The 22,041-nt window shown below is 32.7% G+C and overlaps 1 protein-coding gene across 1 annotated transcript in view; it reads right to left on the bottom strand.

Moving 5' to 3' along the window:
* LOC118192553 (uncharacterized) overlaps positions 1-22,041 on the bottom strand; it is a 306,776-nt gene that overhangs the window by 100,389 nt on the left and 184,346 nt on the right. Inside the window, exon 2 of the mRNA XM_085821984.1 lies at positions 2,073-2,157. Within this exon, the coding sequence (XP_085678110.1) occupies positions 2,073-2,157 (85 nt within the window). The remainder of the gene's footprint in view (positions 1-2,072; positions 2,158-22,041) is intronic.

Below are 22,041 nucleotides of genomic sequence, written 5' to 3'. Positions count from 1 at the left end.
CTGCTGTATGCAACTATGTTTAAGATAATCTCTGTCATTAAAAATGTTCATTGATATTACAATCTATTTAGGCTTATTTATTTCTTCAGTAATTTTAAATTGTTTTTTACTTTTTGGAATTTTGTTAGTAAATTCTTCGAGGGATTAGACTGAAATTTGAAATTTCCAAATTGCAATATTGTTTAAACTCTTGTTTGCACGAATGTTGGTTTCGTACTGTTCGCTGACCCCAGAAACCAAACCCATATAATTTTATTACACCACATACTAACATTTTATTTTCTGTACAAACATTTTTAAATCGAGTTTGGGTTAAAACGTGTTATGTTTTCGAAATAGTTAGATCCTATCCAATCACCCATTAACTCACAAATATAAAATAAATATTCTAATTAAAACTGGTTTCATAATCTAGTTTGCTGGATGTATTTGCAAGATGTAACAAAAACTTGGAATTATTATTATTATTATTTTACCTCATATGAGTAATTAAAAGCTTTCACTAAAAGCTTTTCAATGAGCGTAAAAACTTTTTTACTTCAGTAATAGTATTTTTCTGCTTAAAAAGGACCTTGTTTCGCATAAAAAACACGTTTTTTTTTCAAAGTATTTGATGATACAGCCTTTTTGAGCCACTTTTCTCTATAAGTGAGCCTATTAAAATAAATGCATTACTCTTTAACTATGGGCATATTTCATGTTTTTGTGTATCTAGTTTAGTTTCAGTCACGCATACAAAATTCCTTATATCCATATAACAAACATTTCGAAATTGAGCTTTTGATAGAATCGAACGAAATTGATTGCTACATTTTGTAAAAAGAAAATCTTGCAATATGATTTAATTACGGGTTTAAATCATATAGAACAGCTACTAACTTCTTAAAGTGAACATTTTCTGTAAAGCTATGAATTTTTCTGAAGATTAAAATTAATTCTTATACACAGCATTATTTATATAAGCTCAGAGAAGCGTTCCAACGTTCAACAAAAAATAAAAATTTTTTACTGAACCACATATGGTAAGAAAAAATGAAGGTACGCAGGAAGACTAAACATTTTCACTTCCAAAGCCAAACTAATTAACAAGTTAGCATTTTTAAAAAAAGTTAAAAATTTGAATAAATCAATCAAAACAAAGCATTTTTACTCACTTACTTTACACATTTTATGTTTTTGATGCTGCAATTTTGTGTTACAGTTACAGCAATATAAATGGAGTAAGTAAGAATAAATATGATGCCAGAAAAAAAAAAAGAGTGTAAAATAAGAACTGAATGAGTTTTTGAGGAGCGTGTACGAAACTGCATCTGACAAGTGTAGATTAGTGGATAACTTATATATATATATTTTTCAGTGTTATTTCTCTTTTACTGAAAGAATACGTTACAAATTGAATTGAACAATTTGAAGGCAAATGAACCAAAACTAATCCCAATAGTGAGGAAAAAACAGAAAATAATTAAAAATTGTTAAAGAAATTTCTGATTTTTCTGATTAAAATTTCTGATCACTTAATTTCTTAGAGACCTAGTGGAGATCATTGGCAAAATTGTTAAGTTGCTGCAAATATTTTCATTTGCTTTTCAAGTTGGTAGACATTTTAACACAGGAATTTTCAAATGAAATCCTCACTTACTAGAAAAATGGCGAAACTATCATAGGTTATCGTTTAATTTTACCATTAAATCAAGTTTTGAGAAGGTTGATTAAAATAAAGATAACTGGAGCCCTGTAGTGATTCTCTGACACTGGTCTCAAAAGCTCATACCGTTACCATATTACTGCATTAAAAAATATTTTTCACAGTACTATCTTACTGCAATCATTCGGTGTATGTAGTTTATAAGTGTTCATAACACCATTTAACGAGTTTCATACGTAGAAAATGAAAAAAAAAATAGAGTTTACACTTCCAAAAGTAGTTATATTTTCATAACACTACAGGGATATTAACAAATTCGCGTTTACAGAACATACCAAATAATATCAGTATTAAAGAAAAAAAATTGATTCTTTAAATTGGCCAATAAAAGCTAAATTTATAAAACCATAAGGCAGAAAATATTAACCTGTGTCTCCTTTTCTTTTTTTTCTTCTTGTTCATGGAATTGATGTCGTCGCCAAAACCATTTTTACTGAAGTCAGCACCTAGAACTGAAAATAAAAATTCTCCCGTTAGTTCATGCTGTTACAAGCGGTGACAATTTAGTGATAATTGTTCAGAAACAGCAGTCACGTTTTAGTACAATTACAGTGAACTTCTTTTATTATAATTTGGCAATATACTGTATTATCTTTGAAATGTTCGAGTATCATTACTATACATCTCATACGGAAAGTTTTTAAACACATCCATCGTAGGGTATATCTTTGCAAACATAAATCTTGTTTTCAATAACAAATATATTTATTTATAATTAATCAACTATGCAAAATATTATGATTACAAACATATTTCCTTTAGCGTAACTCCTTCCCATTTACCATCGATATTTCAGCTAGGTTTTGTAGACACACATATATTATGTAGAGAAACTTCATTCATTAACAACGAGTTATTATTAAACTACAATTTATTGACATGAATTAAAAATACGAAGGAAAGAAGAGTCCTCAAAACATTTGTATTTGTCAACGTCTGCGAGCTCATCTAGATGGCGCTTTTGCATCATATAACTAAGTTACCTCCACAACTGCATGGCCATTTCCTATATATATGTATATATATAAACACACTTACACACATATATATATGTGTGTGTGTGTAAAAGATTTAATTGATTTAATTATTTTAATAATATCTTGATTATATATATATATATATATATATACGTAATCAAGATAATATTAATATAATTAAATCTCTTGCAGACTTATAATTTATATCATATATATATATATTTCTCTTTCTCTGTCTATATATATAATAAATTTATATATATATATTATAATGTATTTTGCAGTAATTGACAAAACAAGCAATCTTCTTATTTGAACATAAATTTTATTTCTAGTTCACGGAGATAGATAATTTGAAGAAATTCTTTAGTGACAAAACTTTCTTACTACTACTAACTGGTAAAAACTTCAGAATCTAATTTTTAAAAACAAATTCTCACATTGCTGAGCAACGGTTACATAATACAAATATGGCGTTGCCACTTCAACAATAAATTAAATAAATAATAAATAAATTTATTAAATAACAAGATATTACAATATACATAATAAATTCCTTCTTTAGATTTTAGACCTTTATTCTTTATTCTTTAGATTAGACCAAAATTTCCGTCGACTGTGTCATTTTTAGATCAATCCATATATGAGACTTAATAACGCTTATGACGTAACTAATCCGGTACTCAAACAGACACATAGCTAAGTGAGCTTCCGTATTGAATAACTGCACTTTGCTTCTACATCTCTTCTCGCTTGCAAGACCTACATCATCCGGTCATTGCTTGATTTCGTTTATTGTTTCAGAAATGTAATGTCATAGATAAACCCTGGTGTTCTTATTTGATGCCGTAATGTAGTGATGTGGAAAAATAGCTTTCAAGAATGTTCAAAAATAAATTATATTGTTACGAATTTGGTATTTAAAAAGCTAATGCTAGTTCAATTATAATTAAATGGTTTTATTTCCCGCGCAGTGCAGCGCGTGACGAATATTAAAAGAAAGCTAAGCAGGAAAATTGAAAATACAAGAGCGCGTGTATTAAACATTTAATAAATATCTCTTTTTGATTTCGAGAAAGTACTAGAAAATTCTCGCGCGTGATTTTTAAAATCTTATAAAAGGAGGAAAACCTCTCAGTTCGTAGTTAGTTAGTTACTTACTTTGTTGTTGTTTAGAAAACTGCTCTTGTTGATTGTAGCGGATTCGCGGATTAGCTTTCTTTAGCTGTTTTGAATTACGTTCTATTGAACATTTGAGTAGTTAGAAGATAACTACTGTGAGATATTGTAATACTACATGATAATTTGAGGAAATTTAAGCATTTTTGTTGTGATAATAATAAATTTTTATTCATTTTTCATCGGAATTGTGCATTTATTTCATGACGAACCCGTACGCACGCAACAATTTTTGGTGTCAGAAGTGGGATATTGAATGCCAATCACGAGAGCGATGGAAGAACAGTTAAAACCATTCATGGCAGCCTTTGCTGCATTTAAAGCAGAGATGAAAGTGTTAAAGGAGAGATTAGATCCGTTAAAGAAGAAATGAAATTGGGCCAGGAATCCGTTAAGGAAGAAATAAAAACGGGACAAGAAGAAATGAAAGAAAAGATGGAAGCTAGTCAGAAAAAATGGAAGAATCCTTTAGAAGAGAGATGAAATCTATTAAAGAGGAACTGACAGTAGGTCAAGAGGAATGGAAGAGAGAAATTACTTGCATAATAGAAAACAAGTTCAAAGCTATGGAAGGAAGAATGGATACAGTTGAAGACAAAGTTGGAGAAATTCAAGAAAGAGTTTCTGCGGTAGAGCAACAAATTGAACAAAGAGTTTCTGCCGTCCAACAACAAATTGAGGAAAGGGTTTCTGCTGCTGTTGACAAAGAAGTTGACACTTTAAAGAAGAGCATAGCGACAGAAGGAAGCTATTCTGAGGGTTTTAAATTCTTACCGATGCCTGCTCGTCCATCTCTGAAGTTATCCACATATGATGGGAAGACATCCTGACAAGTGTATAAAACACAATTTTCTATCGTTTCGGATGCGAATGGGTGGGATTCCCAAACTAAGGCCTGTCATCTCGCCGCTTCTCTGAGAGCAGCAGATATCCTGAAGACGATTCCAGAAAACCAAAGACTTGACTTGTCTATCCGGCGCATAAAGACTTGAAGTTTATCCGGCGCATTGAAGCTGCGCTTTGGCGAGAAGTGTTTAAAAGACTACAGCAGGCTTCAATTAAAATCCCGTCAACAGAAGCCCACCGAATCACTCCAGGAACTCGCCACGGATGTTAGAAGGCTGTCCCACCTCGCCTTTACGGAGTTCCCGAGAGAAAACGAGGGAAATCCTGTCCCTGCAGTACTTTATCGATGGCATCCGGGATCCCGAAATACAGAAAGCTCTACGAATGGCGGATGTTAAAGATTTAAAAAGTGCTCTAGTGTACGCCATGAAATTCGAAGCAGCCCAGCAAGAAACTCGTAGAGACCGCCACCCAATCAGAGCTGCTCAAGTTCAAGAGCCAAGGGATCAAGTCACTGTTCGTCTAGACGATATAACCAGACAACTGAATGCCTTGAGACGAAATATCAGTGACAAGAAATCGACCTTAAAATGTTGGAACTGTAGATCTGAAGGACACATACGAAGGAACTGCAGAACGCCCCAGGGCACGGATGTTAAGACCGCTCCTATCAAGCAGCAGGGAAACTAATTAGTGGCCATCTCGCAGGGCGAAGGTCGCCAGATAATGAAAAGCCCCAGTTTAAAGCGCTTCAGATTTCTGCAGTGAGAGGCGGCAGTAATGGACTGTTCATAATAGGACATATTAATGGAGTTCCCTGCAACATGACGATAGATACAGGAGCCAACGTTACCATCATCCGAAAAGATTTGGCTCAACAACTGGGAAACAAACTCATCTGGACGCCGCCTTGCGTTCCCCTCCAGACTGTGTCCGGTGAGAAGATCGACATCGACGGAAAAGTAAATGTTAACATCACGTTTGGAAGTGCCGCTTACCATCACATGGAATATGCAGCAGAGATCACTGATTCTTGCATACTCGGATTGGACTTTCTAAGGAAATACAATTTTTCCTTGGACTTTAAAAATAACGAATTGCATTCTACAACTGAGGACATAGCGTTATTTGGAGTTAATGATGAAGAAGTTAAATCTGTCCATAAAATCATAGTACAAGACAATATCACAATAACGGCAAGAACAGAAATTTTACTTCCTGGATCCATAGCCGAAAACAGAAATTTCCGCTACAGCATCATAGAATATCCAAATAACTGTAATAGCCCAAAAGGAATACTAGTAGCATCAACACTCGTCGAACTATCCAGAATGGTTATCCCGGTGAGAGTCGCCAATGTAACTGAGAAGGTGAGAATTATTAAGAAAGGTGAAGTGGTTGCAGCATGTACTCCAGTAACCACCGTTGAAAGAAAGAGTAACATCCAAGAGTCCGTGTCTTCAGAAAGCATTACATCAGAGTTACTTCAGAATGCGCAATTAAACGATGAAGAGAAGAATGCTGCCGATCGCTTCATTAAAGATCTTCAAGTTGTTTTTTCTCCCGCTCCTCTTCTGACGTGGGTTAAAACCAGTTTGACAGAACATAGAATTGATACCGGCGATCATCCTCCGATCAAGCAGCATCCAAGACGTCTACCGATTGCTAAACAGGAAGAGGTACGAACACTTTTAAAGGATATGGAAGAAGGCAATGTCATCGAGCCTTCAGCAAGTCCATGGGCATCTCCCATCGTTCTTGTCAGAAAGAAAGACGGCTCAACAAGATTTTGCGTTGACTATCGCCGGTTGAATGAGGTTACGAAGAAAGACAGTTACCCTCTTCCTAGAATTCACGGCATTCTAGACACTCTTTCTGGAAGCAAGTGGTTCTCAACACTTGATTTAAAGAGTGGTTATTGGCATGTAAAAATACACCCTGAAGACCGAGAAAAGACGGCATTTACTACGGGTCAAGGGCTTTGGCAATTCAAGGTGATGCCGTTTGGACTGTGTAATGCGCCGGCAACATTCGAACGCCTTATGGAGACTGTTTTGAAAGGTCTTTCCTACGAAGCCTGTCTGATATACATGGACGATATCATCATCGTAGGAAAGAGTTTTGAAGAGCATTTAGAAAATCTTAGAGAGGTGCTTCAGAAACTGAAAAAGGCCAAACTGAAGCTGAGTCCCGCGAAATGCAAATTGTTCCGAAAGGAAGTGACTTACCTGGGACATGTCATCTCTGCAGAAGGTGTGCGCACGGATCCTGAAAAGGTGTCAGCCGTTAAATCCTGGAAACGTCCCGAAAATGTCCCTGAGTTGAGAAGCTTCCTAGGGCTTTGAACCTACTATAGGAGATTCGTGAAGGACTTTTCTTCCATCGCAAGACCCCTTCACAAGCTGACAGAGAGCAAGCAAAGATTCTTGTGGACAAAGGAATGCGAGGATGCATTTAACAACTTAAAGGAAGCTTTAACATCTGCTCCAGTCCTGACGTATCCTCAGCTCGAAAGACCATTTATTCTCGACACGGACGCCAGCAATGAAAGTGTCGGTGCTGTTTTGTCCCAAGAAATAGACGGCCAAGAACGTGTGGTAGCTTACTGGAGCAAGTGCCTGTCTAAACCGGAGAGGAATTACTGTGTCACTAGGAAAGAGTTGCTCGCCATAGTCAAAGCTGTAAAACATTTCCATCATTATCTATACGAGAGAAAATTCCTCCTCCGCACGGACCATGCCTCATTGGCCTGGCTTTTAAATTTGAAGAATTCTGAGGGTCAAATAGCCAGGTGGATACAGAGACTCCAAGAATATGACATCAGTATCCATCATCGTAAGGGATCATTTCACGGGAACGCCGATGCCCTGTCTAGACGACCTTGCCCGAAAAGCTGCCGATATTGTTCCAGGGTCGAAGCGAAATAGGAGCTGCTGACTCCCGTCGCAAGACAAATTACAACATCAACATCGGCTGATCGAGAACCGTGGAGTGATGATGAAGTCAGGAAAGACCAGCTGGAAGACCACGACATTGAACCCATAATTGATTTAATGGAGTCATCAAACAGAAAACCTACCTGGCAGGACATTTCTATCTGTAGTCCTAGAACAAAACAATATTGGGCACTCTGGGATTTACTTCACATTCGAAACGGCGTCTTATACCGAAAATTCGAATCGGATGATGGGAAGACGTTCCGATGGCAATGATACTTCCAAGAGCCGGATTCCTGATGTCCTTAAAGAACTACATAACAGCCCAATAGGAGGTCACTTTGGAATAATGAAGACCTTGCAGAGTTCGTGAGCGCTTTTACTGGAATAATGCAAAGGATGAAGTGCAAAAGTGGTGCCGATCTTGCGATGCCTGTGCAGGTCGGAAAGGACCGAAGAGACGCAGCCGAGGCAAACTGCAAAGTTACAACGTAGACGCGCCTTTTGAACGTATCGCCTTTGATATCTTGGGACCTCTGCCACGAACTGCTGATGGCAACAAATACATACTCATTGTCATTGATTACTTCACCAAGTGTCCTGAAGCGTATCCTATTCCTGATCAAGAGGCTGTTACAGTAGCTGAGGTGATGATACAGCACTGGATTTCCAGGTTCGGAGTGCCTCTTCAGTTACATTCCGATCAGGGAAGGAATTTTACCTCAGTAGTAATCAAAGAACTATGCAAACTACTCGGCATTGGGCATTGACAAAACCCAAACGGTTTTTTTACCTCAGTAGTAATCAAAGAACAATGCAAACTACTCGGCATTGGGCATTGACAAAACCCAAACGACGCCATTACATCCCCAGTCGGACGGCATGGTAGAGAGGTTCAATCGAACCATCCTTAATAACCTCTCATTAGTGATTTCCAGAAACCAGCAGGACTGGGACAAGAAATTATCGCTGTTTTTACTGGCTTACCGCAGTGCTGTTCACGAGACTACCGGCTATTCTCCATCACAGATGCTCTTCGGTCGTGACCTTCGTCTGCCTTGTGATCTCTTGTTTGGTCGCCCTCCGGATGCTCCTTCATCGCCTGAGGAATATATTCAAGATCTCCAGGCCCGGTTTGAAGTGATGCAGAACTTTGCACGAGAGCGAGTCAATTTGGCGACGGAGAAGATGAAGACCTGTTACGACACAAGAGCTACTGAACATCAATTCCACGAAGGAGACAAGGTGTGGTTGTGGAATCCGACTCGACGGAAGGACTCTGTCCGAAATTACAGTCACCTTGGGATGGTCCGTACACAGTCCTAAACAGGCTGAATGACGTCGTGGTTCGGATCTGTAAGTCTTCGAACTCTAAACTTAAAGTCGTTCATTACGACAGGTTAGCTCATTACTATGGCCATAGTACGTAATGTAAATAATTGTAAATAGTGTAAGACCATGGTCCTTTTTGTTTCTACATGTGTATTTAGTATTTGATTTGTATTTTGTATTTCATTTGTATTTGATAGCATTTGATTTGTTTTAGTTATTGCATTTATTGTTTATGTTGTTTGATATTCTAATGTAATGTTTATGCCTAGTTGCATTTATGCCTCAGTTATAAGTTTGACTTCCTGTCCAGGGATTGTACTGCCCGGGACGTGCAGTCCTTGGGAAAAGGCAGTGTTATGAATTTGGTATTTAAAAAGCTAATGTTAGTTCAATTATAAATTAAATGGTTTTATTTCCCGCGCAGTGCAGCGCGTGACGAATATTAAAAGAAAGCTAAGCCGGAAAATTGAAAATACAAGAGCGCGTGCATTAAACATTTAATAAATATCTCTTTTTGATTTCGAGAAAGTACTGGAAAATTCTCGCGCGTGATTTTTAAAATCTTATAAAAGGAGGAAAACCTCTCAGTTCGTAGTTAGTTAGTTGCTTACTTTGTTGTTGTTTAGAAAACTGCTCTTGTTGATTGTAGCGGATTCGCGGATTAGCTTTCTTTAGCTGTTTTGAATTACGTTCTATTGAACATTTGAGTAGTTAGAAGATAACTACTGTGAGATATTGTAATACTGCATAATAATTTGAGGAAATTTAAGCATTTTTGTTGTGATAATAATAAATTTTTGTTCATTTTTCATCGGAATTGTGCATTTATTTCATAACGAACCCGTACGCACGCAACAATATGTTTATTCACGGCAAGAATGTCTGCAAATTATTCATCCTTCTATTACGCTTTTATGCCATCCCCACTCGGTCATCGGTTAAAGGTTCATTCCATCGCGGCTAATTATGCTTATTTTCATTACATATGTGTGTATATTATCTGTATATAAACAAAACAAACAAAAAAAAAAAAAAATAACAAGAAGATAAAATTAAATATATATATAAGGTATAACAAAATACGATGGCTGTGCTAAGAAACGACTGGAAACCTGAAAATTAACTATTCTAAACTTGGTGTTCTCTCCCTAAGTTCATCCATTCTCCCAAATTCGAGATCTTTCCATGCTACATAACAACCTAAATTTAATCAAGCACAAATTAAATGTACTTATGCATCTACTCGGTATAAATACTGCTTTGCGAAACAACTACGTCAATCCTTTTCGTAACTTCTGCCCTGCAAACATCTCTGCGCCCCTTATGCAGTCCTCTCTAAAATGCAATCGCAATATAATCTCTAAAATGTATCGCAATATAATACATAATAATAATAATATATAATATATATATATTTGTAATAATACAATTCCATAGTCAAGAATACACTTTCTAACTGTATGTTCTTTTCATTTTTAATGGCGACGTTCTCTATTTTAAAAGTACGTGGAATTAAATACACAGCCCCGTAGCCAAGTTGTCTTTCCCGCCTTTTCTACACTTACAGTTTTAGAATGTTCTGGATATATTTAAAGCGAACTGGATTGGCTGACGAGGCTGACGTCATTTCTTGGAAGCTCCGCCTTTCCAGAGGCTATAAAAGGACTCGCAAAAGAATATCGGGGGGCTTTTTCTTAAATGTCACGATGCAGTAAACTTCATACGAAAAGTTATTAGTAATTCTTTTTATTTACTCCGGATATCTGATTTTGTAACTGCTATTTCTCCTGAATAATAATAAATGGATCCTGTTTTTTTTTTTTAAACTTATCGTCTGATAATTTAAGCTACGACTAAAGCTGGTACATCACACACACACATATATATATAGTTTTTGAAGACTTAATATTTTACACCAAATTTATATCCCAAGTTACTAATTTTGTATAATTTTTAAGTAATTTGACTGTAAAATGTTTTTATTATTTCGTATCATTTCCAAAAATTTTAACTTTAAAGAAAATTACCTTTGTTTTGCACCATTTTTATATTATATAAAAATGTCTTATTCCCTACAGTTTTTGTCTATTATTTGGTCTTTTTGGGTGTTTCTCATCATACAGTTCAAAAAATAATTTTTTGTTTTGAGTTAAAAAAATTCATTTACAGAGATTGAGCAGTTTCGCCGTTTCTGTTTCTTTAATTCCACACTTGATGACATGTATGAGTTTACTATGATGCTCTACAAATTAATTTATAAAAAAAATTGACTTTGTTTCTGTTATGTCGTGTATTTAACACAGCTAAGGCCTTTAAGCATATTATTCTGTATTTAGCAGAGTTTTATTAAAGAATCGTAAGTTAGAATAACTATTACATCTTTATTTCACAAGATAGCAGAACATAAATCAAAATTAACAGTCTTCACAAGCAATTAAATTGAAGCGTTAAAAAAAGGAATTACAAAAGACTCATTTATAAGTTTTAAATATCTTTAGGCTTATTTATTAAGCAATAATACCAGGAGAATATTTCAAAAAAAGCAGCTAACATTATAGAGTCATTAGGATATTTTTATATCAGAAGTGTTGAAAAATGAGCAATGCCCTCGCCGGGAATCGAACCACGGACCTCTGGAATACGCGCCCAGCGTGCAGACCACTGCACTACGAAGGCATGCTAAGAAGGCGGAAGAAATACCTTATAAGATGGCTGAAAAAGAAATCTTAGACTCATGAACAAGGCCGATCGTTTGTTTTTGACGCTTCCAAGTTTCATTATGCAGAAGTGACACGAATTTATTCTAACAGTTTCCTAATTTTAATATTGTATTACTTTTTTATAGCTGCCCAGTTTTTATAGTAGTTAATTACTCTGACTGCAGTAGCGATGAGCCCGGTTTCAAAACCTGAAATTTATTTTCTTACTTGTATTTTAATATTATGTCATTTATTATAGTTTTCTTTATTAGTATTTTTATGGTTAACCTTTTACTCTTAATTTTAATTTTTAGGATTTCTTTTATTTTTTCCTTATTTTGATAATCATTCAGATGTAATTCAGAAACACGATTCTATAGGAAATTTTTTGGCTGCTTCTTGAGGAAAAGACCAAAAAGTTTCAAGTAATATTTGTTATTTTGTTTTGTTTTTGTTTCAGCTTTGATTTTTTTAATTTTTTTTTCCTTCTAGTATACGAGTATTTGCCTTTTTTTAATTGTTTCAATAATATTAACTATACCTTGATTATTTAATTGATTTCGCAGCATGCTAAGCGACTTTAATATTTACTATTTCTTAATCTGTAGAACATATATATGTGTGTGTGTGTATTTTATATATACACATAATGCAAAATGTATGTATTATGTCTCTCTATGTATAATATATATATATATATATTGTTTCTCTAAGTTTCAATTGTCTGTTTCGGCGGAACGCGTAATGGAGTTAGCTTGGTTCGAAATTCATTTTAAAAATTTCCCTTGACAAGCCAAAATGAACTTCGAATTAGGCTAATTAACCATTTACCGCTTCTTAATTTTAATATTTTTTTATATTTTACCTTGATCAATTAATTAGTTTTTTACTGTGTTTTAAAATCTACTTTATTCGTTTAGCATATAGCTTACTATTTTTATTTTACCTCTTTCAATTAATTTGTTTTTTTTTTTACTGTGTTAAAAATTACTTAATTCGTTTAGCATATAGCTTACTTTTTATTAATTTTACTTGTAAATATTCAAATATTGTATTTTCCTCCTCTTTCACACATTTCATAGCAACTAAATATGCTTATGTTGAAGTTTTCACGGAGCCACAGTTTTTGGTAACTTTTTGGCTTGCGTACTAAAATTTATCTTCTAATTTCCTTAATTGTGCAGCACAATGCGCAAAATTTTGACCACAATTGGTCTTTTTTTCGTTTGTTCATACAACTTAACTTTAAATTATATATATATATATATAATACAAAATAATAGGTAATTTTTATGCAATATTTCTGCATATCGTATATATTCGATACATTATGTATAATAAGAAAGGAATAATCCTAATAAAAGAAATCAGGAGAACAAGAAATCAATGAGTCAGAATAGAAAAGAAAGGTGCAATCTAAAGGAAAAAACAAACTGTCACAAATCCCGAGTTACATCTCTTCAAGGATTTGGGGTCACGAAAAAGTGTTAGAGGAGAGGCATGTTTCTACTTTGCATGATGAACCATGTTAATATAATAAACAATTAGAAGCCTGAATTTGTAATCAAAAAGACAAAATGCGTTTCTTTCTATTTTACTGGATCCAATTCAGTCTGATTTGGAATGGTTATGTAAAAATTACTTAATTATCATGTATTATTCCTACTAAATTTACTGCAGCCTTTAGTGCGTTGTTTAGTTTATGTTTCTTTTAAAAATCGTTTTAACATATAGAATTAATCCAAGACAACACCAAATTAAACTACTGATGCTTTTACTATGTACAGTATAAATTAAAAACAAGTGGAATATCGAAATATAAATTGTTAAATTTTGGATGATATTGTTAATTAAAAGATAAGTATACTTTTAATGGAAAGCTAAAGTATACGCTATAAATACATTGAAATATTTGAGTGTAAAAATTGTAATTTTTTAAAATCATGATTAGTATGTAATGCATCCAAAGAGCATAAATGATTAGATAAGTAAAAAATAAATGTAATAATAAGATGCAATATGTGGAAGAAGTATATTGTTCTTTACTTCATAAATTGTGGCAGACATTAGTCAAACACTCGTAACTGTTTTATGGTTTCAGTTGAAAATGTATGATCTTATCATTAAACTACTTACTGTTTTTAATTTTTATTAAATTCATAACCAGAAGTGAAAGCAAAAGAAATCTTAAGGACTATTAATGTAATATGATCATACAATTTTACGCTATTACATGCAGAAAACATCTGATGTAGACACCACATGACTTCCTTGTACGGCTCATTAAATTATACACATTTTTTGCTGCATTTCATTTAAAGTTATTTCGTCAAATTATTTTAATTTAATTAACCGATTGTTCAAGGCAGGTTGAAAGTGACATCAAAAATCCCAAGTTGTGAAATTAAATACCTCGGTTAATTTTTGTCGTATAAAAGTCGATCTTCTTGTATTTTTATTTTTTAATTACAAGTGCAAAACCTTCCAAGATATAAGCATAGGAAATAGAAGACAGAATTAAAATTTAGTTTCCGTTATTTTTACAAAATTAATTTTCCAAAATACGAATATTTTCGTCATTTACAACAGTCCTGTAATTGGGAGTATGTGACTACGACCAATGCCAACTAAAAATAAATAAATATTAATCATGCAATTGCCAATTTTGCGTGATTGATATTTATTTTTAGTTGGCAAAGTTGTTGTTTAGACGTTTTTAGTTTTTAGAGGTTCGAAAAATATTTAAATTAATTAAATTTAGTGCCTCAGCTAATTTTAAGTGCACAGAGATATAACAGAATTTGCCAAGAAAAACAAATATTTTCGTTTGATCATTTTATCTCCTCTTGATAAAGTATGAGTACGACAATAATAATACAGATTTTCCCACTTTATTACAGTATATATATTTTCCTTTAATTTTAATTTTATACATTTCCTTTCTTTTCAAAATCAATTTTACGGCTCCAGTAAAATTTTCACTAAAGTGGTTAAACATTTTTTTAAATATGAGTTTTTTCAACTTGCTCTATATATAATCTGCCTGTCTAGTTTTAATTAAAATTTAATAAGTATATATATATATATATATATATATATTTCACACTTTTGGTACTGTTGTTTGCAATAAAAAAGGGAGATGCCCAAATAGCTGTTATAGCATTCCCATCTACAAAAGTTCAGCGTTGAACGGCTAATCGTTTTCCGATTGAGTCAAAATGGATACATCCGTTTAAATATAACCAATATTTTTCGCGATTAAAATACTTCCTTTACTTTATAGAAGAAGTAAAGAGCATCGAATAAATTCTATATGAAATGTAAAACAGAATTATAAAAATAAAAATTAATTTAAACAACTCCAATCTGGAAAATTTCAGAATTCAATTTAACACTCGGAAGAGTTTACCATAAAAGTTTCAAAAATTTCTTTTAATTTAAAAATTTAAAAATCGTAAGGTAAATTGTAGTAATTATAACTGCAATCTGAAGCCAAGTAGTTACGGTAAGAATTTAAAAAAATTCAGGAATTAATCCTTCAGAAATAAAGAAAAAAAGCTTGAAATCTTGCAGTATTTAAAACGAGCCTTTCAGAACGGCAAAACAAAATGGTAAGGAGGAAAATCTGAAATTTTTCTAACTGAAATTTGCTTTGCTAGTGCTTTGAAGTCTTTTACAGATGGTGTTTACACGTCTTTAGAGCGATTTCGATAAAGAATTAAAAATAAGCAAATGTTTTGTAATAAAAATTTCTGGCTAAAGCCTTATTATTGAAATGAGAAATATCATCTGCTACATTTAAATTTATTCTCCTTTGAAAATTCGCATGTAAATAAGCTGCGGATTGAAAGCTATGTTTCTACGTTTCCAAAAGAGAAATATTCCTATTCCATAATTCGGAAACGTTGTGAAATGCATGGTATGAAAATTTCTTAGTTCAAACTAAGAAAAATTATTAATCGGAAAGGGAAACATCGTCCATCATTACTTCTAAATGCGGAAAGAAGACTCCAAACGAATATCCGAAAAGGGTACAATTTGTTTCAATGTTTCTTAAGTTAAATCGTTGGTAATAATAGGAAATCCGGCGACACAGAAATCATTTTAAAATTTTTAAAAGTAATTTCAGTCTTTATTATACATTTTGTTTTCGTTTCTTTACGAGAATGCAAATGAGGCTGCTAGTATTTAATTGAGGTTTTTCTTTTGTGTTTTTAAGACAGAGCGGCTTTTTAACTTCCCGTGCACGCTACGTATTAGCTCCTGCCAGCTTGGACAGTTGTAATTATTCAGCTTTGCGTTATTTCACTGCCGAAATTTTGATTTTGAAGCTCCGTTAGATCTGCTAAGGCAATTTATAGGAAGAGTTAATTGTATGGTCTCTGACTGCTGTTCCACGTTTAACATAAATTTGACTGTTTCATTTAATTGTATCATTATGAGCTGGGTTTGGTATTGCTAGCATAAGAAAATGCGTTTATGTTCTAAATTTTCTTTTTATAAGAAGGTTATTTAAACTTTTTCAGAACGTGCGATTACTTGAGACTTCATGTATGTTGGGGTTATTAGACTAGTTACCAGTTATTAGACTAGTTACCAGTTGATCAAGTAAAAATCTTTAAACTCATCTGTCACAACAATAAATAAAATAATAAATCAAGACTTAAGCTAAACATAATGTTCACCAGCCTTTGCCGAGACATGTGGCTCAACGCAGAATAATTTATAGTATTCTGTAAGAAAACTATTCAGCAGGAGATAAATAGAAATACATTGTGATCCTTGATGAAGAGTGGGTTTACATGAGAGACTGCGACAAAAAAAAAAAAATGTCTATTTATAACCTAAAACGAAGAAAAACAAATTTACAAACCTGGTTCCCTCAATAAAAAGAAAGTTTCAGTGAGAGGATTTTCTTACAATGGGGAATTAAAAGTAAAAAGGGTGGTGATGAGGGGAGAATGTTAACATTAGCTCAGCGTACTGTCAAAAGAGTTTACGTCCGATATTTAAAGAAGAAATTCCATTTTTTTATACCAAAGACTTTTAAACAGTGAAATTTCATCAAAGCAAAGTACAAGTCATACTTAGGAAAGTACCACTGCATTCCTTGAAAAAATGAAAACTGATACAGTTATTGTATATATATGTTTTCAACGCATTCCTGTGAAGTCCCCTTGTCGTTTCACTTGTGAAGTACTGTGTCTTTGATCTACTGAGAAGAGCTGTATCTATGCGCTATCGACCACAACTGATGGAAAGTAGTGAAAGAGGAATAGAATACAGTACCCCTGAAAATTTTACGAAAAGTCCTTCTATTATGGAAACTTCGATACAGACTTACAGGCCAGGGAATAAAAAAGCTATCAGATTGAATATTTAAAAAATTATCTTAACATTTTAAAAACATTAATTAAATAGCCCGAAAATCGCTCTAAAATGTATGAACACGCTCAGTAGGTTATTCACATTTTTGCAGTTTGGATTGTTGATTCATTTTTGTGGAATATTTCTAGTGAAAAGAAAATATTAATGAATGAGTATATTTAAACGAAATTGCATCAGTGTACGTTATATGATCTTCGTTTAACATGCTCAGGTTACTTACCTGTTATATTGAAAAAAAAAACACTTAAACTTTGAATTACTTGAGCTTCAACAAAGCAAAATTTTCAGTGGAATGGTTTTTGGAAACACATATTCGAAGGTAAGTCAAACTGAATATCCAAACATAGTATTCGAAATGTGTACTATTGAACAAATTTAAGCTGACATAAGACATTAATAGGCTTAGAAGTCACATTTTAGGTAATTTTAATCAAATAACTCATTGAGCTATGAACGTAAATACTTGAAAGTCAATTGCTGAAGGAAATTTTCGTAGATTTTTATTGTTACATGCTATATATTTAGATCACTTGTTTTTATTATATATATATAGAGAGAGAGACAGATAGATAATGCCTGCATAAATTAATAAAGTAAAAGAGTTAAAAGGATTCAGTAATTTCATGTTACTATCCGTAGTTTCAGTTAGCAGAAGTTTAGTTAAACAGGTTTTTATTGCAAATGTAAATTTATTGTGCAGATATTAGGCATTTAATTATATAACAGCTTCAAACTTAATCAAAAATATAATCAACTATTTCTATTAAAAACAGAACTGATCTCAAACTCAAGTCTTGAGAAGAAAGTGTGATCTAAAATAGATCTATTCTCGTACCTAGGTAATCACAAATAAAATCCTTTCCATTATTTAAAAAGGGGAGGGTAAAAAATCCCTAGTCGAGGCTGGGAAAGGGACTTTTAACCTCCAAACGAGAGTGCAGAAAATATGACCCTGCGAAAGGGGTCCATAAATTGCTCCCTTCATAAGCCCCGCATTCCAGACCGCCAAAAATGAGGCTCGCTCCCCAACATACAAGGATGGAATTCTATCGCGCCCCGAGGTTACCGGAAATTTCACACCTCCAAGTTGGCGACCATTTGGCGGTAATGCGAGAGATAAGGTAGTTTCATTAGCTGAGATTGAATCCGATGATGATGGAAATATTTAGAATCCGATATAAACACGTTATCAAAAATTAAGAGTAAAAATGCAAATTTTATAAATTTCGATCACATTTATTTTATTAGATAGTTTACAAATTATCATATTATTATTCTGTATGATTTACCTTCATGTTAATTTTTATAGCATAATATTAATTAATAAATATATTTTTTTTCATAAAAATTATCATCCTTTCTTATTTCTTTTGTTAATTCTATTTAGAATCTACTAAAATACAAAAGCGTTCATTGCCCTCAAAACTATTACTCAGCATTACATTAAAGAAAATTCAAGTGAAAAAGGCAAAAACTGCAGAATCACATTTTCGGTTTGGTGGCGATGAAGCAGTTTAGTTATTTAAAGCACATACCTTAATAATGTAAATGCCCTAAAAGTTTACACAATTCATCAAATTTTTAATGTCTTTTCTATAATAACATAAGGGCTCATTCTACAGTAATTTAAATTACGCTTTTAATATATGTTGTGTTATATTTGCTAGAAAAAACATTTAGAGCTTTTATGCTTTTCACGAAATACTTTAAATAAAGACCTTTTTATTTTAGACCCCATAATTACGTGTTACGGAATATATAAAAAAATAAAATTTTTAACTCAAATTCTAAGATAATTTTTTTAAAAATAACATAAAAAGCTATACACGATACTTTAACTTTACATACTTAAAAATGCGACATGCTGTCTAAAACAAATTTAAATGCAAAAAATCTAAAGAGGTTTCAAAAGAGATGTTTATGTAAATGAATCAGTAAAGCACTGAATTTTTAATAAAGCTCTTAAAAATGAGTTTTTCGTAGTATGGGACAAATTGTTTCTTAAAATTACGTTCGTATCATTATGATTAGATTGTATGTTTTTGCAACCTGTACAGTAAATATATACAAACAAAGCAATTATATTTGTTTTTGTTTTATTTTAACACCATAAATATCAAAATCATTTCTTTAGTTTTTGAGTATGTGTAAAAAATTAATTTTATTGTTTCATTTGTGCTGAAATTAATTTAACGTGTGAGTTTAAACAAATAATTTAAAAAAAAAAAAAAACTTCGTTGAGCAATTTTGTCGGAAATAGTGTGGTTTGTTTCTTATTTAATGCTTGTAAAACTGTAACTATGACCTTTGTTGAAATAAAATAAAATAAAACAAATTAACTGTAAAAACCAGTCCCTGCATTACATTAAGATTGGGTGACTGGGCGGCAGAATAAAACGATTGAATTATTGAGTGATTGTTCTGTAGGGAAAAAAAAAAAAAAAAAAAAAAAAAAAAAAAAAAAAAAAAAAAAAACGAAAATATTATTCGTATGTACTGTAGTTGCGTTTAGTATTGAAATTTGCAGTTACAATACGTTTTTCTTTATCAGTCGCTATGTCGCCAAATCCGGCGACCCTTCCAAATGCCTTCTCATTGATGTAATATTCAAGGCGGGAGGGGGAAGTTTCTTTCATTCATTGCCCGATATTAGGCTTAGTGGCTGAGGCATGCCAAGAATTTCCCAAACCCTGGGCGTTAATTAAATTACTTGGCCATTAGTAAGTCAGCCGAATAAATGGAATATTTGGTATCCGGCATGAGGCTGGACATCGCGGTATGCCGCCGTCCACTAAATTAGCGGATAACTCGGCAGCATCTCTGCTGGAGATAGCGGAGCTTTTTTCAAAACTGCAGTTGATTTGGAAGGGTAATGCATATACGAAAGAGCGCCGCTGATAGCTGAATGCGAACTGGTATTCTCTGTGCTATATGTGCATTCGTAATAACCGAACAAACAGTTAACTGTGCTTATACAGATTTTAAAAATGGTTTAGCTGCGTAACTAAAGTAAATGATTCTTTATCAAGGGACATGATACATACCGTTAGAGATATTTTTTAAATCAAAATATGCTGCAAATATTCATAAAAATTATCAGTCTAATATAATATAAATTGAATTATGTTAAACCAGTTTGATATACTGTTAAGAATAAAATGAATATTTAAATTACTAAGCAGTTCTTTCATTGCTTTTAAATTGATCAGACTGTTAAGGAACATAGTTATACTTTGGAAGAGAAATCAAAGATCTTATGTCACACTGAATGACAACACTCTGAAAAATGGCTGTTTTTGATTTATTGAATATAAATTAAAGAAATTCTTGAACAATGCCAAACATTTGCTGGGTTTCTGGGACTATAAATGCCTGAGTCTCGTGGTAACTTATTGTAGCTTATAACACCTTAAAATTTCTAGAGTCTCTTAAGACGTTCTAATATCAGCATATAATAATACAATGTATTTAAAAAGTTTTCATGAAGCACGTTGAACGACGCATCAGTTAAATATAAGGGAAGTATATGTTTTCACTAGGGCCGGTTATCTATATTTGAATAATGGTTTTATTAAACTAATACATCACTGTTTTCAGAATAATCTGAGGGGTTTTCTTAAATTATTATTCTGAAAGTCTTTTACTATTTTTCAATTGTTTCAAAATTATTTAAAATTATTTATAATTTTATTATTGTTTTTGAGAGTAAAATATGCATTTGATAGCAACAGCATACCAGGTGCATTAAGTAATGTACTAAAAAATCTTTCTCAAAAGTTATAATCTTCCTGACATTCTTCAAGAGAATTTAAATAAATCTGTGGCGTTTTAGAGCAGGCTAGTCATTCAGGTCTACGAGAAAGCCTACGTGAAAAACTGTGAAACTTGTTCATATTTACTATAGACTTAAGTAGGACCACTAAAGGACCGTTCCCACTGGGCTATATATGAGCTAACGGAGTCAGTTCCACGTGTCGTCTAGCTCCGCTGTGCCTGCAGTTTAGATTTTTCAACTTGCTGTCCTATGGGAAAAAACTGGTTTTGGAGATGGGTCAGCTACGTCAGCTGTATCCGTAAGCTCGGATAAACCCCAGTGGGAACAGCTCTTAAGTCTCCATATAGTCATCCCCTTAGCTGAATTTGAATATCATTGTTTATTGGTCTTACTCGCTCAGCTCTAGGTAGATTAAACGAAATAAAATTTAAAATAATGTATCCGATAATAACTTCTACGAATATGTAAAACAGTACCACGCAGCATAGAAAGAAGTATTAGTGCTATATGAGTAAAGTATAATCTCTTTTACAAAATAAAATTATCGCAAGAGTAGTATCATACTTCTCTCAAGAATCTTAATATTGACATATTACTTTTTCACAAAATTTCATCATGCATTCGATTGATTTAATATTACAATAATATTATTATTACTGTACTAATAAAAGTATTGCGATTGAACTTGTGTTTCAGTTACATAACTATATGTGTGTATGCAATTTTTTTTAAAAAGGAAATAATAAATATTAAGTAAATCGATTTTTATTCAAGGATATATATATGCACATACATTTTTTAAAAGCAGTTAAGAATAAATAAATTAAAATGTTTTAATCATAATTCAGGAAAGTAATAAAAAATAAAAAATACTAAATAAATATATGCATGCCTATGTGGGTGTATATATATATATGCTTATCGTTCTATCCATCTACATTAGTATCGATCTATCTATAGATAGATATAGAGAGACATTAAGAGAGATAAAATATGTGAGAATGCAGTAATTTTAGACGAAATGTAAAAGGTCAAGGAGAACAAGTGAAAGGAATTCTAATGCATAATAAAATGAATATAATTTCTTTTTTAATAATTCAAATAAATAATATAGATAGGAAAAATGGGAAAAAAATGGATTTTGGTATACTTTAGTGATTGTCAACAGGGAACAGCACCCAAAGCATTCAAAAATTAAAACTGC

The sequence above is a fragment of the Stegodyphus dumicola genome, chromosome 8, assembly GCF_044657685.1.
Source record: "Stegodyphus dumicola isolate Sdum_Otavi_A_Nest chromosome 8, ASM4465768v1".
NCBI classification, from domain to species: Eukaryota; Metazoa; Arthropoda; class Arachnida; order Araneae; family Eresidae; genus Stegodyphus; species Stegodyphus dumicola.
The sequence above is the reverse complement of the archived record's forward strand: the minus strand, read 5'-3'. Positions and strand labels throughout refer to the sequence as shown.